This window comes from Hippichthys cyanospilos, chromosome 7 (genome assembly GCF_059441005.1).
Source record: "Hippichthys cyanospilos isolate Australia breed blue-spotted pipefish chromosome 7, RoL_Hcya_1.0, whole genome shotgun sequence".
In the NCBI taxonomy this organism is placed as follows: Eukaryota; Metazoa; Chordata; class Actinopteri; order Syngnathiformes; family Syngnathidae; genus Hippichthys; species Hippichthys cyanospilos.
In genome coordinates this window covers 3460090-3482603 of record NC_142375.1, presented here as the reverse complement: position 1 = coordinate 3482603, position 22514 = coordinate 3460090, and the positions used below count along the sequence as shown (strand labels likewise).

The following is a 22514-nucleotide window of genomic DNA, read 5'->3' as shown; positions in this document are numbered from 1 at the left end:
AGCCTCACCTAGATTAATAGCGACTCCCCCCCCCCCCCCCCCCCCCCGAAAAAAATAAAGTTGCTCTATTAGGCGAAGACCGAAGTGGCTCATATGTGGACCTGTTTTGTGGCCTTTTTGAGCTTCTTGCCTTTCTTTTTGCCTTTTTGTTTGGGCCGGGCCATCTCTCCTATGAAGTTTCTCCCGGGCTGCTGACATTTGGCCTTGGTGGCGGCGGGCCCGCTCCCGGCTTCCTTCTTGGTGGACCTTTTCACCCTGATTGGACGGCCGTCCAGCCGGCTGCCTTCCAGCTTCAACGCCAGCTGCACCGAGTCACAGCTCTGCCGGCAGAGGTCGAAAGTCAAGCCCCGCGGGCGAGCGCACGCGCATCCGACCTGTACCTTAAAGAGGACGTAGCCGAATCCTTTTCCCAGGCCTGTTTTGTGGTCGCGCACCAGCCGGACAGCCTCCACCGCGCCGCATGTCTCAAAGTGGCGTCGCAGCGCAGAGTCCTTGAGCTCTAGCGTCCGCAAGTGCACGGTTAGCTGACGTGCGTTAGCCGGCGTGCTTTAGCCAGTGCGGCGACTCACCAAAGTTGAGGTTCCCCACGAACACCGAACGCTTGTGGTCGTGCTGTGAAAGCAAATGTGCGGGTGCTATGTCAACACACCCAAGCAAAAAACAAGCCATGGGAAACCAAAGCCACTTGTGATATTTTTGGCTCCTCTAGAAGGCACTCTTGCTTTAAAGAAGCAGGGGAAACAGAAGACAAAAAAATACATATATAGTATATATTTCAAGCGCTTGATGAGGCTTGGTCTTACCATTACTAGGAAAAAATGCAGAGCCATCATTGGCGCCAAAAATTTCATTTTGACGGTCTCATAATCATGCGGTGGCCAATCATGAACAAATTTAGAGAAGGATTGATTTGCTTTTTCTGTTGATTTGAAGCTGGCAAGACTTTGTTGGAAACCTTGGGAGCTCCCTAAATTAAAAAAAAAAAAAAAAAGCTTTACAGTAAAGATAAATGTATGCTAAAAAGAGAGTCAACAATATGCAGATGTGAAAAGGTGCCAAATTGTGGAAGCCTTGTTTTTTTGTTACTTTTAACACTAATGATTTTCCTTGCTGGCTTGTTCAGCAAAAAAAAAAGAAGAAAGAATGTATGGCTTGCGCAAACATGCACAAATGCGTACATGACACGAGGCCATGCTCAAGCAGCCACACTCACGCTCTGCGTCTTCTTCGAGTTCACCCGGTCCACGCGAATGACGAAATCTTTCTGGATCTCCACGCCGTTCCTGCGGGTGACAAAGGGGACCAAGGAGGGGAGTCAGCGTGGGTGCAAGCCCCCCCCCCCCCCCCCCCCCCCGGCGGCGAGCGGGTGGCGGTCACCTCTGCAGCACTTTGGCAACGCTTTGCGGCTCCTTGAAGACCACGTATGCGTTGATGCTCTGTCTGGACGGGTGAGCTTGCCGCCTGACAACGAGACACAGATCATCCATTGACATTTGCCTTTCCATTTTCCTGACCCCAACATATTGCCTCATGCTAACCGATATATATACAGTGGGCCCCCAGTTTACAAGGTTAATCCGTTCCGCGGTTGGGATCGTAACGGCGGGCAATCCAAACCTATGTTAAATAAATACGTGAAAAACCCCAGTTAAAAACACAAACAATGTATATACATATTAAAAAATGGGATCAAAATAGTATAGTGAGTGTTACTTTTATATAATATACATGTATACAATTAAATAATATCAGAAATAAAAAAAATATAGAAAGGATTTAATTACCTTTGAGTGCCATGAGAGCTTGTTATGGCCACATTCCATAATGACTGTAGCCTAGCCTACCTTAGCCTTCTTCGTATTTCTTGATTATCTCCAGCTTTGTTTCCATATAAATCATCTTCTTACTTCTCTTTTTAACATCACTAGCAGTCCTACCCATGGCTAACCAATTCAAGTTTGAATTAAGCGGTAAAATGCACAATAAATATGCTTTTGTAAGCACATGCTTCCGTGACGCCGACCAATAGCAGACCAGTATTTTAGAAAGTCATGAGCCAACCAATAGCAGACCAGCATTCTAGTGACTTTACCAGTGATGCGTCTATAGACGTATGAGCGCGGAGCGACCCGCAGAGTCGCGCACGCACACTAACCGCCATGTTTGAGGAGGAGTTTTTGTTGTAAAAATGGAGGACAGAGGGGACAAAAAAACCGCAAGCCAGGGACGTCGTAAACCGGGGGACCAGTGTATGTATGTATCCGGAACGAATTAATCTCGTAACACGGGGGCCCACTGTGTGTGTGTGCGTGTGTAAGTATATATATATATATATATATATATATATATATATATATATATACACACACACACACACACACACACGCAGTGGGCCCCTGTGTTACAAGATTAATCCGTTCACACACACACACCATCAGAAAACATCATAAATAAACAAAAAAAGATTTATTTACCTTTAAGTGGCACATGTTATGCCCATAATCCCTAGTAAGGGTAGGGTAGTCTAGGCTAGCTTTATATTAGTTGATTATCTCCAGCTTCGTTTCCATATAAATCATCTTCTTACTTCTCTCTTTAACATCACTAGCAATCTTGGAACCCATGGCTAACCCTTTCAACTTTGAATTAAGCAGTAAAATGCACTATAAATACGGTTCTGTAACCACTCACAATAGAACAAAGCTTTACCGTTCCGCTATTATGAAACAAGTGAGGCCGACCAATTGCAGACCACCATCTCTGTGAGGAAACGCCGACAAATAGCCGACTAGCATTGAAGTCATGCGTCGCATGGAAGCAGTTAGACAGCAATAGTAAATAAGTGCAATTACCTAAAAATGGCTGCAGATGGAGGCAAAACAACACAAATACAGCCAAGCCCCTAGACTAGAGTCATGACAGTTGTTTTGTTCCCATAACATGGAAAATGTCATAAAGAGAGGATGAAATAACTCAGTATTCCACATCGCAACATGAAAAAACAAAACGTAAGCCAGGCACGCTGTAATACGCTGTATAGCCCTCCAAAAACACAAACAGCGTGCTCTTAATTTTTGTAATATGGTGGGGACCAACATCTGGGTTTTACTTCTTTGTGGGGACCTTGTGTACTTTTGGGGACCATTTTGGTGGATCCCACAAAGTCCAGGGCTCTTTTGGAGGGCCAAGACTTGCTGTTAGAGCAGGGGTGGCCCTCGAGGGTCCGTGACCTGCATGTTTTCCAATTTTCTCCCCCCGACACACTCAGTTCAAACAATAAACCCATCAGCAAGCTCTGCAGCAATTTGAAAATGATTCTAATCATTTGAAGCAGGTGTGTTGGAGAGAGAAAACTAGAAAACATGCAGGACAACGGCCCTTCAATTGCCCTACCCTGTTTTCGAGTAGTGTTAGAATAATTGTACATAGGTTACCCCATATTTGTTTTTGCAATATGTATATTTGTAGACAGGGATATTTTCAGTTGGAGTTGTTTGTGAAGAAAGTGTGAGGAGACGACACGTCTTTTGCAGCTCTGAGAACAAAGCAGGCACCACGACACGACCAAAAAGTGAAACGGCACGAGGTCGGTTGTTTTGTTTCCGGGAAAGAGGATAGCAGTGAGTGAGGGCTGCATGATTATGGCCAAAATAGTCACGATCATTTTGGTCAATATTGAAATCTCGATTATCACAATTATTCATCATGTCATTTATCAACATGTCTATTTATTGCCCTTTTTAATACAAGCAGTATATAAACAGGGCTTCAAGTCAATAATAAACTCAAATAAATAAATAATAATTAAAACAAATTCACAAGACATGGCAATAACTTGGCACACAGAGAAACACATCTAACTTAGTTGCCGAGTGCAAATCAATGAAAAAAATAGTCTAGAACCAAGCACATTATTTACTTTTCAACAAATTTAAATCAATTAGCAGTCAAAGTGTCATTTTCAGTAATTTCAAACCAAATTTATTCCAGTCCAATCCGATTTTTCAAAATGGGTCTCAATTGACAGCTAGCACTGTATATATAGGGAATCAAAAGATAAACAACGCTATTTCACACTGGTAAATAATATATTAGGGTGAGAAAATTAGATGCTTTTGTCATGCAAACATGTGGAAAAGAATGCCCCCCTGGTGGTAGGATGGCAAAGTGCTTGATTTTACCTGTCATCAAAAAAGTGCTTGACTTTTTAAATGTTAACGTTGCCGAGAATCAGCATAATTAATTGTGGCAGCCAATATCGTGATTGCGATTCAAATTCGATTAATTGTGCAGCCTGACAGTGATTGCATGGACCTACTGTGTAAGGACTCATACCTTCATCCCCCACTATCACAAGCTGATTGTTACATTACTGCAATGTCTCCGTTAACCCTTCAGGGTTTGTAACTAGGGCCAACACAAATGTATAGTTGAGGAGCAGACAGGGTGTGTATTTAGAACGGCAGGAGATCTGAGAAGGTCCAGATCTCTGGCCGCTCTTCTCGCAAGGAAAAAAAAAAAAAAAAATCCAAGCTCCTTGTCTTCCTTCTTGAGTGTTGTTTAATAAATGTTGTAGGTTGCCCGAACCTGGGAAGTATAAGTTTGAATTGGATTTTATTTGAGGTTAAGGGAAGGGTTGGTGTTAGGAGCTAGGCAGTGCATCATGTAGTGGGACGTCCTCACTACGTGTGTGCGGTGGCATCACTCACTTGATGGTGGCGAATTTGCGCGACATGGTCGGGTCCTCCCGCACCTGCGGCGAGCCAAACAGGTGGGCATCACGTGACGTCAAGCTAACCCCTACCACTTTTGCGTGTTGGGTGCATTTTGCCTTACCAGGGAGCGGAAGCGGATGGACTGGATGGCGCCGTCACCCTTGAACAAGCTAAGCAGCGTCTGCAGGGCCAACGCAGGCGCAAGCAGACAGATGGGCTTTAGCGGCAGAGGTCAAAAGTGAGGCGACGGGGGTGGAGCGCCTACCTTTTTGGTGCAGCCCACGGGTAGGTTGCCCACGAAGGCCGTCCTCTGCTTTTTGATTTGCTCGTCACGCAGCCGCTGGCGCTTCAGCACCCAGTGCTCCGGTCCCTTCTCCAGCCCCGCCTCCTCCGCGCCGCGCTTACTCCTGCCGATCCGCGCCTCGGTCTCGTCGGCGTTCTGCAGGCCTGACTCCCTGAAACAAAGAAAGAAAACAAAAAAACATTTGCACATCAAAGACTTGATTGATGGATGGACACCCCACGTACAAAAGTATGCTAGCACTTAGCATCGGCCCGCGCACTTTACCTGTTCTCCATCTTGCGCTCGGCTTCAGTCTTGACCTTGGGGGCATTCTTGCCCTTAGCCTTCCCGGCTTCTTCAGCTTTGAACTCTGGAGCTTGAGGCCGATCGCTGAGCTGTGGGAGCTGGCGCCACGAGCACGGAAGGTTCACCGGGAAAATGTTGAAAAAGAATGTCAGCGTTGCAAGAGAAACACAAGAGAACATTATCTTTGGACCAACTGCATTTGAGCCAGTGCAAAGTCCACTTTGCTCCTTATAATGTTATACTGCAGGCCCCCGTGTAACGACATTCATCCGTTCTTTGGTTGGGGTCATAAGGCGAATTTGTATTATAACGGCAATCCAAACCTATGTTAAATAGCGAATGCGTTTAGAAGCCCAGGTAAAAAATATCAAAATTGTACATACATATTAAAAATTGGTACCAAAATGGTATAGTAAGTGCTACGTATATATAATATACATGTGTACAATCAGAAAACATCATAAATAAAAAAAAATGGAAAGAATTTATTTACCTTTGAGTGCCACTTGTTATGCCCATCGTTTCCATATAAATCATCTTCTTACTTCTCTCTTTAACATCACTAGCAATCTTGGAACCCATGGCTAACCCTTTCAATTTTGAATTAAGCAGTAAAATGCACTATAAATACGGTTTTGCAACCACTCACAATAGAACAAAGCTTTACCGTTCCGCTATTATGAAACAAGTGAGGCCGACCAATAGCAGACCACCATCTCTGTGAGGAGACGCCGACAAATAGCCGACCAGCATTGAAGTCACGCGTCGCATGGAAGCAGTTAGACGGCAATACTAAATGAGTGCAATTACCTAAAAATGCCTGCAGATGGAGGCAAAACAACACAAATACAGCCAAGCCCCTAAAGTCATGACAGTTGTTTTGTTCCCTTAACATGGAAAATGTCATAAAGAGAGAATGAAATAACTCAGTATTCCATGTCCCAAAATGAAAATTTCAGGGAAATCAGGGAAGTTGTAACACAGGGGTCCACTGTACGTGAATTCCCCAAATATGACACACTTTTCCCCAAAAAACGAAGGCCGAAAGTATGTGTGTGTCTTATAATCCAGAGGTCCCTAAACACTGGTCCTCAGCCCGGTACCGGTCCATGGGTCAAAAGGTACTGGGCCGCACCCAAAGTTATGAGGTTCTGGAGCCGATTGTGTTTATTCTTTAACAGTTCATTAATTTGTGCTTTGTTTGGCTTGATCTTTAGTTTTAGCGCCACCTCTGGCTGCTGTTAACATAACATTTTGTAGTAACGAAGGGCGGTGTGGCTTCAGTGTCCATCGGTCCAAAATAATAATCTCAAGTGTTGGCTGGTCCATGGTGAGAAAGTTGGGAACACCGACTATAAACATTTACTTTTTTTTTTTTTCTACACTATTCGAGGAAGATTGATCCGACAGCCACAGAAGCGGAGTTTGGCGCATAGATTTTATTTTGGACGTATTTTTACAATTATTAGAGTAGTAGGCAGACGTCAATTGGCTGTTAGCAGCTTATGAGCTTATGACTGCATTATGTTTAAGAAGCCAGCAAACTGAACCACCGTTCAGTCCATACTTGTTTACACGCAGGAATATTACTAAAACGGAGAAGATCGTGTCAAAGTTAGGATGTCTCCAGTTGATTCAATTAAGATTGCACCGGTTAGAGTCCACAGAAAGGAATTCCATTTGACTCGTGTATTAAAAGTCTTTCAGTAACATGAATGAGGATTCTCATCTTTTACAATAGTAATAAAAACAAATAAATGATACAATTTGCGTCAATTTTTTTTTTTTTTTATGGAGAGCAGCGGACACCCTTGACTAGTGCTTATGTAATATTAAGGCAATTGAGCACTGTAGTGATAACTGTGACCATTGGAGAGCAGTGTTGTCATACATACTACACATACATTACACACGTAATTCTAAAGAATGGAAATCAATCTTTCATAAGATAGCACTTATGTTTAAATAGACATGGCACACATTTTGTCAACCTTGAAAGATGAGTGAAAATGCTAAATATACTTGCACTCGAGTCGCCTTTTCCGATAATGCTTGGCACTGAAAGAGTTAATTACATGTTTTGGCATAGAAACACAATCGTGGACTTGGTGAAATGCAGCTGCTGTGCAACTTCAGGTATTTATGGCAAAATTAACTTGAGGCATGTTGCGAGGAAAGGGATAAACAACTCCTTTAAGTGCATTCAACATTACACTGGGGACATGTTCACTGACAACACACAATGTGGGAGATGTGAAACACACTTAACTTTATATGCTCAACAAATTAATAACTTACATATATGAACACAAAAAAAAAAGAAGCATTTAGGAAGATGAGATTGATTCTGACTTGCTATTGTTAAGACATTGTTGCCAATGTGTTGGTGCATGACAGAAAATAGCAGATTTTTATGCCAAAATTAAGGTCGTGTCCCATACAGAAGCGTCTTTCATATTTGGGGGATTATGGCAGTTATTGCTTTCTCAAATCTTTGGACTCAAATCACTAAACAAAAAAAAAAATCTACTTTGCAATGTTTTTCTTCCGTTGTCTATGATGTTTGTTAGATTTTACATTAGGGCTGATCAGCAGGTTTGAAAATATACTAAAATAGCCCAAAAATAAGCAAGGGGTACTATGTCTATTTAAATACCCTAAATAATTGCACTTGTACCATTTCTAGAAAATCAAGACCGTACTGGTGTAATATTTCTCAAATAGATTTGTTTAAGCACGCCCAAGTGACAGCAATGTACGGGTCCAAACAATGACTTCACGATGGCATTGAAGAAAGTGAACATAAACAACTCTTTGCTTAAATAACTACGTTGTAATTCAATGGCAAAGGATGAAGATGCATTCAAAGAACTCCAAACAGTGACATGAGTGCAGGGGTGTCAATGGGTGTTATGACGAGACACATTTTAGTTCTAGTTTCTGTCAGAGGGCCAGTATGACTGTGAAGTCAGATCAATTTTAAATGTGTTCGTAACACATGTAGCTAGTTCTGAAATCAGAGGCAAGAAAAAAACTGTTCAAGAGAGGGGATGGGTATAATAAAGCCATTGCTTTTTTCCTTCAAAATTTAAAAGGTTGAAGAAAACTTGCAAATTTGGTATTTTAGCCCGAATCTCTAAGTCAAATCAGCATTTTTGTGGGCCACATAAAGTAATGTGGTGGGTCAAATCTGGCACCCATGCCTTGAGTTTGACACGTGCCCGAGTGCAAAAATGTTGCAGCTCAAAAAGCTCAGTCAACATATCCTTTGCGTAGCTTTTCAATGACGTCAAATTACAGCCCATCACCGCCAGAAGGCCAAATGGGTCACGCCGACCCGCAAGCTGTCTGACCTGCGGCGCGGCCTTGAACAGAACGCCCGTCGACGTTGAGGCGCTGCCGAACAGAGCCGAAAGAGGGCCGGAAGGCATGCACTTTTCCTGGAACAAACTTCCCGACACCTCGCCCACTTGGTACTCCCTGAACACAACAAGATCAAAGGACAAATCAAGGATGATGTAAAAGTCGCGACCAACAATGCGAGAGTCGCCTATCCTACTCGCAATTGTTGTTCGGATTCATTTGAACGCTTGTGACGACAGAGATGTGCTTACTGGCGTCAACAAACCTGCGAGCCGCTTTCTTCTTCATGGTGTTACTCGGGGAAGCGTCACTCCCGCCGCTTTCACAAAACGTCGGAGCTCAGCTTGGACTTGGAATTCACGAACAAACGGCGAGGCTGGCGACCATTCTATAGGGTCGAATTGCAAAAAGAAAGACGAGTTTGGGGCTATTGTTGCGCATGTGCATGCGATTGGCTGGTGGGCTGCGGTCCGGTTGCTAAAGGAATCCCCTGGGAAACAAAGGTTCCCCCTTCCAAGAGTTTGGTTTTCTTTTAGTGGCACATACGACCGGCATTTTCACCAATAAACGAGTCAAAGAATAACACCTTCATTAAAGAAACATTATCGCTTGTATTTGGAGCTCATATTCACAGTATAAACTGCAGAGGCGTGTGTGGAGTGTCTTCCGCGCTTGCCGGAAGTAAGCGCGGTGTTGCCGTTGTAGAGTCCGCGGCGTTCAAAACGTTCCCATCTTCACAGGGAGCGACTTTTGCCCACTTTTACTTGCACCCCGCCCGCTGAGCTGGCGCCGATGGCAACCGACCAGACAGAAGACGATGCTCCACAGGACCCCGTGGGCCGGCGGGTTTCTTGTGGCGAGCACCGGGCCACGGTCCGCTTCGCAGGCGAAGTGCCACCCACAGCAGGTATTCGCCGTCATATCCCGGGACCGCTCTTGCCGCGGGCCACGTAGAACCGAAGGCGCATCGTTTACCAGTCGGTACCGTGGTACCGGGACACGGATTGGGCTGGTCGAAGGGATTTCTATAAAAAAAAAAAGTCATACATCTTAAGCGAAATGCATGGCCACTTCAAAGTAGGCATCACCCAGATATTGGGATTGTTAGGGACATAAAGGTGCAGGTTACGATGCTTAATTGTGATTTTATTTTATTTTTTTTAGAGAGGAGGAACAATGCATATGAATGAACATTTTAAACAAAAGTAACTATGCCAGATTATAGCCATGGGGTTATTTCCATCTGCAAACCTGGTAGGTAGAAGTACATAAAAGACAAAGAAGCACAAGAAACATACAACATTCAGTACCGAGACACAGAGTACAGGAGACACAGAGAACAACAAATACTGGACCAGGAAAATAAGGAACATACAGTAAACATCAATTTCATGTCTTGCAAACTTACATCACAGTTTAAAGAAAACATAGGCCACGCCCCACTTACTCAACTATTATTGCACTTATCCATATTGCACCTATTCCCATAGCACTAATTTAAATTGCATCAGCCCTATTGCACCATCCATAATTAAACATTTACAAATACCATGTCTTGGAGCCCTGCACTGACAGAACATTGTGAGAGAACGATGTTCTCTTAAGTTGGAGTTCACAGTCGCCTCTGATTACAGCTCGTGTCACGCGGGTGGAGCCACTGAGGATTTAAATATAAAATTTGAGCGATTTAATAATTTATATTTATCAAGGATTAGACAGTGATGATAGGACCAAGGTTTCTTGTGAAGAATTTTAATGCCCTTGTGTAACATGATTCAGCAGTTTTAATGACAGAGGCCGCAGTAAATTACTAAATAATTATGCAGTACTCTATATGTGCGAGAACCATAGAATGTAAGAATGTAAATGCTGCTTTGTCTGTTTGCGAAGAGCTGTTTAAAATTGCATATGCTGTATTACAGTTTATGTTATTAACACTTTTCTTAATATGCTTTTGCAATGAACTCATCCACTTTTTGTATGGCCACATCTCCTAAATAAACATTCGCTGGGATTAAAGTGGTCATTGTTTTGTAATGAACATTGATACTGTTTTTTTTTGTTGTTGATGTTTTTTTTACATTGAGGCAGAGGCATGAATCTATGAGCCAAGTCTGTACGTCTTCTAAGACTGTAGGTAATTGATGAGCTGCGTCTTGTGCACTTTTTCCAGCTCTAAAAATAACAGTATCATCCGCCTACATTAAAGTTTCAACATTTTTTGCATATTTTTGGAAAATCATTTACATAAAGAGAAAAAAGTAAAGGGCCTAGGATCAAGCCCAGAGGGACACCTACTGTATAACTGGAGTATGGTGACTTACAGTCATATATTTGAACAGTCTGCTTTCTGTCAGAGAGGTAAGAGCAAACACATTTAATAGTGTGATCACTGAATTTAATATCAGTCAGTCTGGATACAAGTTTTGAATGATTGATTGTATCAAATGCACTTTTAAATTGATAAAAAAGCAAGACAGCCGTTTGTATCCAAGTATGACTTGACCTTCATAACAAAGACACTGATGGTTGTTTCAGTTAAATGTTGGGGCCTAAACCCATATTGCATAGGTTGGAGTCCAGGGCCAGTATTAAGGAGGTCAGTAACTGACAACGCCACCCATTTTTCACCAACCTTGGAGATAGCAGGTAGAATACTGATTGGACGATAATTAGCAGGGTCTGGTCTGTTTTCTCCCCAGACTTGTAAACAGGTGCAACCTTGGCCACCTTCCATTTAAGTGGAACAACCGCCTGTGTCAACCGTAGATGGAGTTTTTTTATTTTGGAAATTACATGTCCTACATCATTTCTTTGGCATTGTCGATTGCAGTCTTAAAGAAATCAGTTTTGCTCTTCTTAAAGTTTGCATGACCTTGTTTCTTAGTGAAACAAACTTTAGTCTATCAGTAGTTAAACCAGAGACCAAGATTTATTCAAGGACTTGATATCTTTGAATCATAAATTGTTTACAATCCCCATTAATCCAAAGCAGAGAATGTTTTCGCTTTTTGTGAGTTCCCATTTTTTCAAATGGTTTTTAGACCTCATTTATTGAGGAAGGCAAAAGGTCACAACATGTATCAACATCTGTGTAAATAATTCCTGACCAGTAAAAATGGTTTAGGTCTGGAGGCAAAAATCTCTCTCGGATTATTTGGAACAAATATTTGTTTGGGAGTATTGCTTATATAATTGAATCGCTTCTTGGTAAGTTTTCTTGAAAAACAATACGGCATTGTGGTCCGAGAGACCAAAAAATGGTGTGACTTAATAATCCTTAATAATACTTTCGGGTTTTTTCGAGAATACTAGATCTATTTGTGTTGGAGAGCTAGTGGTTATCCCAGTTCGGCCAATAACCACTTGGGTTGAATTGAAATAATCTGACATTTCATTGAGCTTTTGCCTGTTACCTTTATTTTCCCAGTTTACATTAAAGTCTCTCTTTGTTAAAGTTGCATTTGATAAGTAGTGATTTAAATGCTCATAAAAATCTACTTTTGCCGCAGGTGGTCGATATCGGCATATCAATGTGCTAGACATTTCTTCTGACAGAATAACATGAATTCCAACACATTAAGTGTAAAATCTTCAGGGCCTCTTTAAGGGCCTCTTTTACCTCTTTACGAGAGCACCATCACTCTTCCCACGCAGCCTGTCTTTTCAAAATACATTATAGTTGCATTGTTACAATTGCTTCTGGAGATGATGGGTTTAACCACGTTTCTAACAACAGCAGGCTTGGTTCCAAATCTTGCTGGATAGAAGCGCAGGAGCGGCGTATGGAATGGAGCGCTCCAGATTTGGAATTTCGCCCAGCGTTTATCAACTACCGATATAGTCAAGTGTGCTGAGGAAAATGATCCAATTTCACTTACTTCTTTTGGTAATTTTGTGTGTGCGTGTGGCGCTCAGGAGTGTGGCTGGGCGTGGAGTGGGACCAGCCCGCGCGAGGTAAACACGACGGGTCCCACCAAGGAGTGCGTTACTTCACGTGCAGGTATGGTCCTTGGGCGCCCGCCCCCTCGCGCACGTGACCTCTCGTGAATTTCGGTGCCTGCCAGGCACCCCACGGGAGGCTCCTTTGTTCGTCCGTCCAAGGCCAGCTTCGGCGTGGACTTCCTGACGGCGGTGCGGCGCATGTACAAGGCGGACGCGGCGGCAGAGGAGACTGGCGAGGCGATCAGCATCTCGGGCAAAAAGCTGGAGTGGGCTGAGGTTCGCCGGTGCAGGTGAGCCCCGGTGCAGGTGAGCTCCGGCTTGTCGGGCCGATGGCCGAGCGGCCCCGCGCGACATTTTTGTGACTGCGTTGCAGTCTGGAGAGCCTCTCCTGCGTCCTGCTCCCGAGGTGTCAGGTCAACGGGCCGGGAGAAGACGGGCAGATCCTGAGAACCACACCCAGTATCTTTTGATGGCAGCGGAATGGCCTCAGCGGCCATGCGCTCTTTGGCGTGCGGCCAAAATGTAATTCTTTGACATGCGCGCAGATGTGCGCTGGCTGGACCTGATCGGTTCGCTGCTGTGCTCCTGGGAGGACGTGGCCGCCATCGCTCAGCAGTTGCGGCATTTGGAGGGCCTGCAGCTGAGGTCGGGCGCTCGTCCGCTTCCTGTCTCTCTTGCACGTGAACTCTGCGCTCTCGCCGCAGCTTCAACAGACTCCGCTTGCCCTCGGAGCCAGCGGCCCTCCGCTGGGCCTTCGCCAACCTTAAAGTTGTGACCCTCATGGGCTGCGAGCTGACGTGGACACAGGTAGAAGTTTCCCTTGCACAGGGACCCGGCCGCAAACCTCTAAATCACTTGCTTTCAGATCCTGCACTGCGCCCCCATGTGGCCCAAGCTAGAAGAGCTCATCGTGGTGGACAACCACATCACGCAATTACAAAGGTGGCTTCGTGCACACGAAACGGCCGCCATGGGGAGGAAGGCACGACCTAACACGTGCATGCGTGTTTTGCAGGCCTGAGGGCGTCCTTCAGGAGCTCAAGTGTCTCAACCTGTCCAAAAACCCTCTGGATCAGGACAGCCTGCTCAACCTGGCCGCTCTGCCCAGGTCCTCCCGCCCGTGCTTCTTTTCTGCTACAACTCCAAACATTCTGTTCCATCCACCGCATCTAGAATGGTCAACAAAAGCAAAGGCGTCGTTTGGCCCAGTGGTCGGCATACTCACGCTCTTCTTGTAGCATTCCTGGACATCTCCAGCCTTCTGGTTAATGTTTAGAACTTTCACTTGTTTTCTAGAACATACTGGTCACCTTTTAGAATCCTTGAATCCACTTTGCAATCGGTTGGAGCAAATCCTAGAGCAAGGGTTTTTCTTTTCGATCCTGCAAGGGCGGTGTCCGGGACATTTTATATACAACACCCAATTCAAACGCTCAGGGCTCATTAGCCAGTTTCTGCAGATCTTGCCGATTGTCGGATCATTTGAATTGCAGCTGGGAGACATGGGAAGCATCCCGGGGGCATTGATAGAAGACCCTTGTTCTAGAGCATCCTGTTGCGCATGTAGATCCTTGACTCGAGTTTTGGAACTCTTCAGGGTCTGCGCAATTCGTAGGGAGCCTTTCGCTTGGCTTCTAGAACATTCAATGCCGAATTCTTGAACCTTTCACTTCACTACAGAAGTTGGACTAGGCTTTTGTTGACTTTTAGAACCATCTGTTCATCTTTTATAACTGTACTTGACTCATGACGGATATCTACTGGGCATATAAATCGCAACCGCCAGTTGTCTACTAAACTTCCTACTTGCTGTCCTGACCCTAATCTACTTCACCTTTAATTGTAGAACCTTCTGATCATCTTTTGGACCCTTGTCTGTCACGGGGGTGCACGGCGGGTGTGAACGCCGGCGTGGTTGCGGAGGACCCAAAAGCAGGGGAGCGTCGGGACAGGGGGTTGATGAAATCCATGTTTATTAATACAACGAACGGGAACAAAAAGCAGGAAAAACAGGACGGCAAAAACAAGGGCGCAGGCAAGCTGGAAAAACGGAAAACAAACACTACGGGCAGGCTGGCAGGAATACACGAAACTGATGGGCGAGACGAGACGGGACTACAAGACGACAATGACCTGACACGACAGAGACAATGATCCGACACGGGCTGTAACAGACACTAGGCTTAAATACATTCACAAACTAATCAAACTAACACATGGCAGCTGGGCAGGGACAACAGGCAAAGGGAGCAGATTGGAGGACACGAGGCGCAGGTAACAGACAGGTGGACTAAATCAAAACCAACGCAGGGAGACGCGACAGGGGCAGAAACCGGAACTATAAACGTAAACAGAAACAGAACCCCTCAAAATAAACCCACAACCCAACAAACCATGACAGAACCCCCCTCTCAAGGGACGGATCCCAGACGTCCCAAAACAAACCGACAAGCAACCAAAACCGAGGCAGGGCGGGCGGAAGGGGGACCGGAGGAGGGCACAGAAAAAAAAAAAAACAAACAAAAACAGTCCAAAAGCACCCCATGTGCCATACGGGGTACACCTGAGGCTGAAAGTCCGGAGGGCGACCCAGTCGCCAGTGCAGATGAGGCCAGCAGGGCGAGTCAGGCGGACGACCCGGTCTCCAGAGCAGATGAGCCCGGCAGGGCGAGTCAGGCGGACGGGCCGGTCGCCAAACAAGAGGTGCCCTGCGGGGCGAGTCAGGGGGGCGACCCGGTCGCCAGACGAGAGGTGCCCGGCGAGGCGAATCAGGCGGGCGGCCAGGACGCCAGAGCAGATGTGCCCGGCGGGCCGAGTCAGGCGGGCGACCTGGGCGCCCGATGGCGAACAGCAAGCCACCCCAGGTAGGCTTGTATCCCGGTTGCCCCTGGAGATCGGCAGGCGGGAGCGTCGGCAGGGCAGCGTCAGGCGAGAGCGGGGGCGTCGGCTGGACACCGTCAGGCGGGAGCAGAGGCGTCGGCCGGACGCCGTCAGGCGGGAGCGCAAGCGTCGGCCGGACGCCGTCAAGCGGGAGCGGGAGCGTCGGGTGGACGCTGTCAGGCCGGTGCGGAGGCGTCGACTGAACACCGTCAGGCAGGTGCGGAGGCGTCGTCGGGGTGCCATCAGGGAACAGCCACTGGGTGCAGGCCACAGACACGAGTGAGAGCACAAGACTGACCTGGGACAGGGGCGACCACAGGGAACAGTCTGGCATCTCTGTCGTCTGCGGCAATGGTGGCATGGCTGACAGCTCAGGCGACTGCGGCTGCCGCGCCGAGGCTGGCGGCTCAGGAGGCTGTGGCAGCGGCGCAGAGGCTGGCGGCTCAGGAGGCTGAGGCGCCGTGGCTGGTGGCTCAACAGGCTGAGGCTGCGGCGCCGTGGCTGGTGGCTCAGGAGGCTGAGGCAGCGGCGCAGAGGCTGGCGGCTCAGGAGGCTGAGGCGCCGTGGCTGGTGGCTCAACAGGCTGAGGCTGCGGCACCGTGGCTGGCAGCACTGGGAACGGCAGGCTGGACAGAGACAGCCACTGGGGGCCAATCAGAAACGGCGGGGATGCCAGGAGACTGACTTGGGATGACTGAGGCAGACGGGCGACTGGCTTTGGAGTCAGACGGGCGACTGGCTTGGGAGTCAGACGGGCGACTGGCTTGGGAGTCAGACGGGCGACTGGCTTGGGAGTCAGACGGGCGACTGGCTTGGGAGTCAGACGGGCGACTGGCTTGGGAGTCAGACGGGCGACTGGCTTGGGAGTCAGACGGGCGACTGGCTTGGGAGGCAGACGGGCGACTGGCTTGGGAGGCAGACGGGCGACTGGCTTGGGAGGCAGACGGGCAGGGTTCACAGAGCCTGGGGTCCGGCTCGCAGGGTGCACAGAGGCCGGGGTCCGGCTCGCAGGGTGCACAGAGGCCGGGGTCCGGCTCGCAGGGTGCACAGAGGCCGGGGTCCGGCTCGCAGGGTGCACAGAGGCCGGGGTCCGGCTCGCAGGGTGCACAGAGGCCGGGGTCCGGCTCGCAGGGTGCACAGAGGCCGGGGTCCGGCTCGCAGGGGTCACAGAGGCCGGGGTCCGGCTCGCAGGGGTCACAGAGGCCGGGGTCCGGCTCGCAGGGGTCACAGAGGCCGGGGTCCGGCTCGCAGGGGTCACAGAGGCCGGGGTCCGGCTCGCAGGGGTCACAGAGGCCGGGGTCCGGCTCGCAGGGGTCACAGAGGCCGGGGTCCGGCTCGCAGGGGTCACAGAGGCCGGGGACCGGCTCGCAGGGGTCACAGAGGCCGGGGACCGGCTCGCAGGGTTCACAGAGGCCGGGGGCCGGCTCGCAGGGGTCACAGAGGCCGGGCGCCGGCTCGCAGGGGTCACAGAGGCCGGGCGCCGGCTCGCAGGGGTCACAGAGGCCGGGCGCCGGCTCGCAGGGTTCACAGAGGCCGGGGACCGGCTCGCAGGGTTCGCAGAGACCGGGGACCGGCTCGCAGGGTTCGCAGAGACCGGGGACCGGCTCGCAGGGTTCGCAGAGACCGGGGACCGGCTCGCTGGGACAGGGGCGGTCTGCCGCCTTGGCGCTGGGACAGGGGCGGTCTGCCGCCTTGGCGCAGGGACAGGGGCGGGTAGCCGCCTTGGCGCAGGGACAGGTAGCCGCCTTGGCGCAGGGACAGGTAGCCGCCTTGGCGCAGGGACAGGTAGCCGCCTTGGCGCAGGGACAGGTAGCCGCCTTGGCGCAGGGACAGGTACGGGTAGCCGCCTTGGCGCTGGGACAGGGGCGGGTAGCCGCCTTGGCGCTGGGACAGGAGCGGGTGCCGCTTCAGCCCGCCGGCAGGAAGTTTGGGGAACAGAGACCGGTGGTACAGACGCGACAGGAGCTTGGGACAGGGTGCAAGAAGAGGGTGGTACAGGACAGGAGGAAGTAGGCAGGGCGCGGCAAGAGGGGGACATAGAGACAGGAGGGAACGGATCGGAAGGCTGAACAGATGGGTTCTGGTGGTCACTGGGGCGGTGGCCTTTTCGCGGGCCCCTCCACCGGCGGCCACGAAATGCCAACCGGGAGCCCACGAAAAGGTCACGGTCAAATAGGGGCTCTGAATCGGAGTCTTCGGACGAACTGTAAAAGGACTGGCCGGACTGATAGTCAAAATCTGAATCAAAATCATAATCAGAGGTGCACGGGCTCGAATACGGAATATGATAAAAAGTGTTGACGGAAGAGGGACGCGGGTAAACAAAATCAGGACCGGTACTGGAACGAAACGTGACGAAGGGAGGGCAATCCTCGATGTCGGAAAAATTAGACTCTAACGTGTAGTGAGGAGCGCGAGCAGGAGAGGAAGAGTGATCAGGTGGACGGACGGAAGGTGAACTATGCAAATCAGCGAAATCGGAACTACAAAAAACGTGCGGGGACAGAATCGTGTCGTAAGGGAGGTCGGAGGAACACGAGGGAAACGCGGAAGTGACGGACGCGGGGGACAGATCAGAAGCGGGGACAGGCGCGGACTCCGAGGGGAAAAACACGGAAGAAAAAACAAGAGGTCTTACACTGGGGGAACGGGGCTGGCCGGCGGGCTGAGAGCGGATGCGGACGGGGCGGCGGCGTCGTGTCCGCCGCCGCGGGCTTCCCGCTGGGTCCTGCGTTGGTCGGATCATTCTGTCACGGGGGTGCACGGCGGGTGTGAACGCCGGCGTGGTTGCGGAGGACCCAAAAGCAGGGGAGCGTCGGGACAGGGGGTTGATGAAATCCATGTTTATTAATACAACGAACGGGAACAAAAAGCAGGAAAAACAGGACGGCAAAAACAAGGGCGCAGGCAAGCTGGAAAAACGGAAAACAAACACTACGGGCAGGCTGGCAGGAATACACGAAACTGATGGGCGAGACGAGACGGGACTACAAGACGACAATGACCTGACACGACAGAGACAATGATCCGACACGGGCTGTAACAGACACTAGGCTTAAATACATTCACAAACTAATCAAACTAACACATGGCAGCTGGGCAGGGACAACAGGCAAAGGGAGCAGATTGGAGGACACGAGGCGCAGGTAACAGACAGGTGGACTAAATCAAAACCAACGCAGGGAGACGCGACAGGGGCAGAAACCGGAACTATAAACGTAAACAGAAACAGAACCCCTCAAAATAAACCCACAACCCAACAAACCATGACACTTGTCCATAAATCCTGGGATCTTATCCGTCCACTAACTTGTCTAGAACCGTTAGTTGACTTCATCCCCCGTTCTACTTGCTTTCCGTAATATACTATAGTCCGCCTTCAGATTTTTCCATGACTTTTCGAACTTTCTGACAATCTACTCAACTTCTAGACTCCCATGGTGGACTTCCTTTACTGGTCTTGTCGAAACTTTAGGTATCTGCACAACTGCTAGGACTTTCTGGAGCCTTTTTCACGACTTTTTTTTTTTTGTCGAAGCATTTGGTTGTCTAGATTGCAAGAATGGCAATATGCTGCGCAGTAAGTCGGCGCCGTTGCCGTTGCAGACTGGAGCAGTTGATCATGACGGACACCGGGTTCTCCAGCATTCACTTCCCTGACGCGGCGCCTGGTACGCTCACCCACCACAGGTCACGCGTGGCCGCCACGTGCGCCCTTGCTCACGTGCACTTTTGCGTCAGGGGCTGAGACGTCCATGTTTGCGACGCTAGAGAAGCTCAACCTGAACCGGAACAACATCTCAGAGGTGGGACACCGTGGCCGGGCGTGTCTCCCTCCCGCTCCCGGTGTGCCTTAACCGGCGGCCCCGCCCTCTTTTCTGACTCCTTCAGTGGGGCACCATCGACGAGCTGTCCAAGTTGGCATCCTTGCGTCACCTTTGGTGCCGGTGGAACCCGTTGGCCAGCAGTGATGGCAATCCCAGAACGGCCAATCAGATGCTCATCGCCAAGCTTCCACACCTCCTCGTCCTCAACGGCACCGAAGTACGCGGCCGCCCGCCAGCGTGTGTGCGTGCACGCGTGTGAGCGATGCCGAGCTATTGCCATGGTTACAGGTGCACGCCCAGGAGAGAAGGGGGGCTGAGTGCGACTACTTAAACATGTTTGGAAAGGAATGGCTGCAGACTAGGGGGCGGAGCCAGCCCAGCCAGGAGTTCGCCATTCGCCATCCTCGTTACCGCAGCCTCGTTGACAGTAAGTCCGGCCCACTCTGACAACCCATTGGCGGCTGCCCAGTCCTGATTAATGCTCACCATAAAGCAAAGCCGCAACCCTCTAGACCAGCGGTCCCCAACCACCGGTACCGGTCCGTGGATCAACTGGTACCGGGTCGCGCCGGCTGCACCCGAAACAATGTTTTGGAATTGATTTTGTTTACCAGCTCATACGTTTGTGCTTGATCTTATTTATTCCCCACACACACACACACACACACATTCGGTCCCGGACTGCTAAAGTGAAAAACCTCACGCTGGAATTTGATTCTCCTCTGCTCCACATTCCCAGCAAGACGTATGACAGCGTTTTGAAATTGGACTTGTTTGTTTCAGAGTACGGTGCCCCCGAAGAAGGCGAGCTGACCAAGGACCAACCGTTTGCGCTTAAGAATCAGCTGCTAAGTAAGCCCTGCACGCTTGCCGGCCCATTGCCGGGTGGAAATCTGAGGTTGTGTCGATTTATTTATTTATTTCCCTTCTGACTGCAGAGATCACATTTGTGTTTGTGGACGACGTGGCGAGGACGCCGGTAGAGAAGAAACTTCCAGGTTTGCTCCCGTATTGCTAGCGACTCCACGCCGCCAGCCCAAATCACTGCGCGTCCATATGTTTGCATGTAGACTCCATGGAGGTCCAGAAGGTCAAAGGCCTCCTGGCGCGACTTTTGAAGGTCCCTGCGGCCAACCTCAAGCTCAGCTACACCAGTGCCAAGGTAACACGCTGGTGTGGCGCCACGCGCAAATGTTTCTTTTGCTCATGTGCACGTTGCTGTTTCTGGTGTGCGCAGGCGCAGGGTCTGGAGTTCGACATGGATAGCGACCTGAAGACTTTGTCCTTTTATTCCGTAGAGGACGGAAACACGGTCCTCGTGCGACGTTCGGAAACGCGCTTGCACTAAAATACGACAAGCACACCACACAAACACGTGCTTGTCACGGGAGTGCGCACACAAGTACAACCCAAAAGCTATGAAACACACATCCTGAGTAATGAGATCATTGGCATGTCTACAATAAAGTCTACATGTGATCCGAAACGCTTTGTTTTGATTTATCTTTGGAAAAATGGAAAAACATTTGAGTGTAAAGAAGTTTGCTTGTGATCATCATTGGCAACATTGTGATTCCTGATACAGACTTGATCCGAGTTCTTGCTAGAAAAACACAAGAAAAGCGTTTTTTAACCCCTTAGGGAAATTTTGACCCAACTCCCGCTTTTAGATGTTTTTGATGTGTGATCTCAAAGAAAAAGCATACAAAAAACAAAACACAAGAAGGCTAAAATCTTGCGTAGATTGTCAAAACGTTACTTTCAATTTCCAGTCCCTTCTGATTTTTTTCAAACGGGAGGTAGAGAGGTACACCCTGCAGATGTCGAATTCCACCCATTTCAACGCATTTACAACCATTAAAAACTGGAAATATCGTCAACTTTGGACATACAAACGTTTACATTTGCACACTTATTACAAATTCAACAAAAATCTCGTCTTGTCTTGTGGACTCGATCGCATGAGACATCTGGGATCAAATGGGATTTATATCCCGATTTATACCTCCCAATACAGTATTTTATTAACTATTTTTTTCCACGCAACCCGCGAACAGGGTGCAACAGAATTTTTTTGTGATGACACCCCCAAACCACCGGGAGGTGGTAGCAGACAATTTATGACATTTTCAAGCCTTTCAGTTGAGCTCCAAGCCTGACTCCCATAATGCAAAGTTCTTGCGATGCATTGTGGGACTTAGTTGACAAAAGGCTTCGATCCAAGATTTAAATTTCGCAGAAAAGCTTTAATTTTTTAACATCTAACCTTATATATGCATATTACGAAATCTGCAGCATTGAATAGCTGTTAACGTTTTATTTTGTCACAAAATGAAAATTCCTCAAAACTAAACAGCCATGGAATATAGATTTGTGAAAATACACAAATGTGTAGATAGGGCTGATGCCATTGAACATTTTGAGGGGTTGTCAGTAAAAAAATATTTATATTTGACAATGTTTTGAGCCTTTCAAAGTCAGCCCAAGTTGGATGATAATAAAGCCAGAGTAGTGAAAATCTCCGGACACTCAGGGGTTAAACGATACAAGTGCACGAGACTTGAAACATTTTCCATCCTAGACATCATAAGGAAAATGCCACTCAGGTGATTTAATTTCGTAAACATGTACCAAATTAGATGGTTCAAACATCAGTTGACATCCTGCTTTGAGCTGGCCTATCAGATGCCCTACCATTTTTTATTAAACATCATGTTAGTGTATTGTACATTGCATAGACTTCAAATACATTGAACACATATATCAAAACAATACTGGACTTTTTTTTTGTCCGGAGAGAGACGTTGAACAAACTTTTTTCATGTTGTATCAACATAATTCATATTCAGCACCTTGAAATTCATTCTTACACGACATTTTATGTAGGTTCAACATGAATTCACAGTCCTGTGAATGTGGAGGACCAAAAGTGCCAAAATTTAATTAACAAATAAGTGTCAATAATTAATTAAATGCTTCATTAATGAATTAAAAGAGTCATTAATTACCGTATTTTTCGATCTATAAGCCTCTTTTTCCTTGTGATTTGAGCCCTGCGGCTCATAGTCCAGTGCTGTTTATCTGTTATTTTATTATTTTTTTTTTTACTCATCACCAGGAGACAATCCAACAGTCAACCAAATGTGTATATCTGTTCAAGGTGTCATTTATGGAAAAACCATGAAATTGAACCAT

At 48.1% G+C, this 22514-nt stretch overlaps 2 protein-coding genes across 2 annotated transcripts; one reads left to right on the top strand and one right to left on the bottom strand.

Annotated features, from left to right (window-relative positions):
- Positions 1-43: 43 nt before the first annotated feature.
- Positions 44-10278, bottom strand: rbm34 (RNA binding motif protein 34). The gene is made up of 12 exons (XM_088419152.1): positions 10217-10278; positions 8933-9692; positions 8658-8784; positions 5284-5402; positions 4981-5170; positions 4837-4896; positions 4710-4753; positions 1378-1461; positions 1214-1283; positions 570-612; positions 381-499; positions 44-320 (listed from the first exon to the last, which is right to left on the bottom strand). The coding sequence occupies exons 2-12, from the start codon at positions 8953-8955 to the stop codon at positions 90-92; spliced, it is 1110 nt and encodes a 369-aa protein (XP_088275278.1). The 5' UTR covers positions 8956-9692; positions 10217-10278; the 3' UTR covers positions 44-89.
- tbce (tubulin folding cofactor E) lies at positions 9316-20805 on the top strand. The gene is made up of 16 exons (XM_088419151.1): positions 9316-9574; positions 12586-12670; positions 12735-12902; positions 12986-13071; positions 13158-13257; positions 13317-13419; positions 13478-13554; positions 13628-13720; positions 19099-19163; positions 19234-19298; positions 19384-19536; positions 19608-19746; positions 20103-20171; positions 20258-20317; positions 20390-20481; positions 20557-20805. Exons 1-16 carry the CDS (start codon positions 9460-9462, stop codon positions 20665-20667), a joined length of 1581 nt encoding a protein of 526 aa, XP_088275277.1. The 5' UTR covers positions 9316-9459; the 3' UTR covers positions 20668-20805.
- The last annotated feature ends 1709 nt before the right edge of the window (positions 20806-22514 follow it).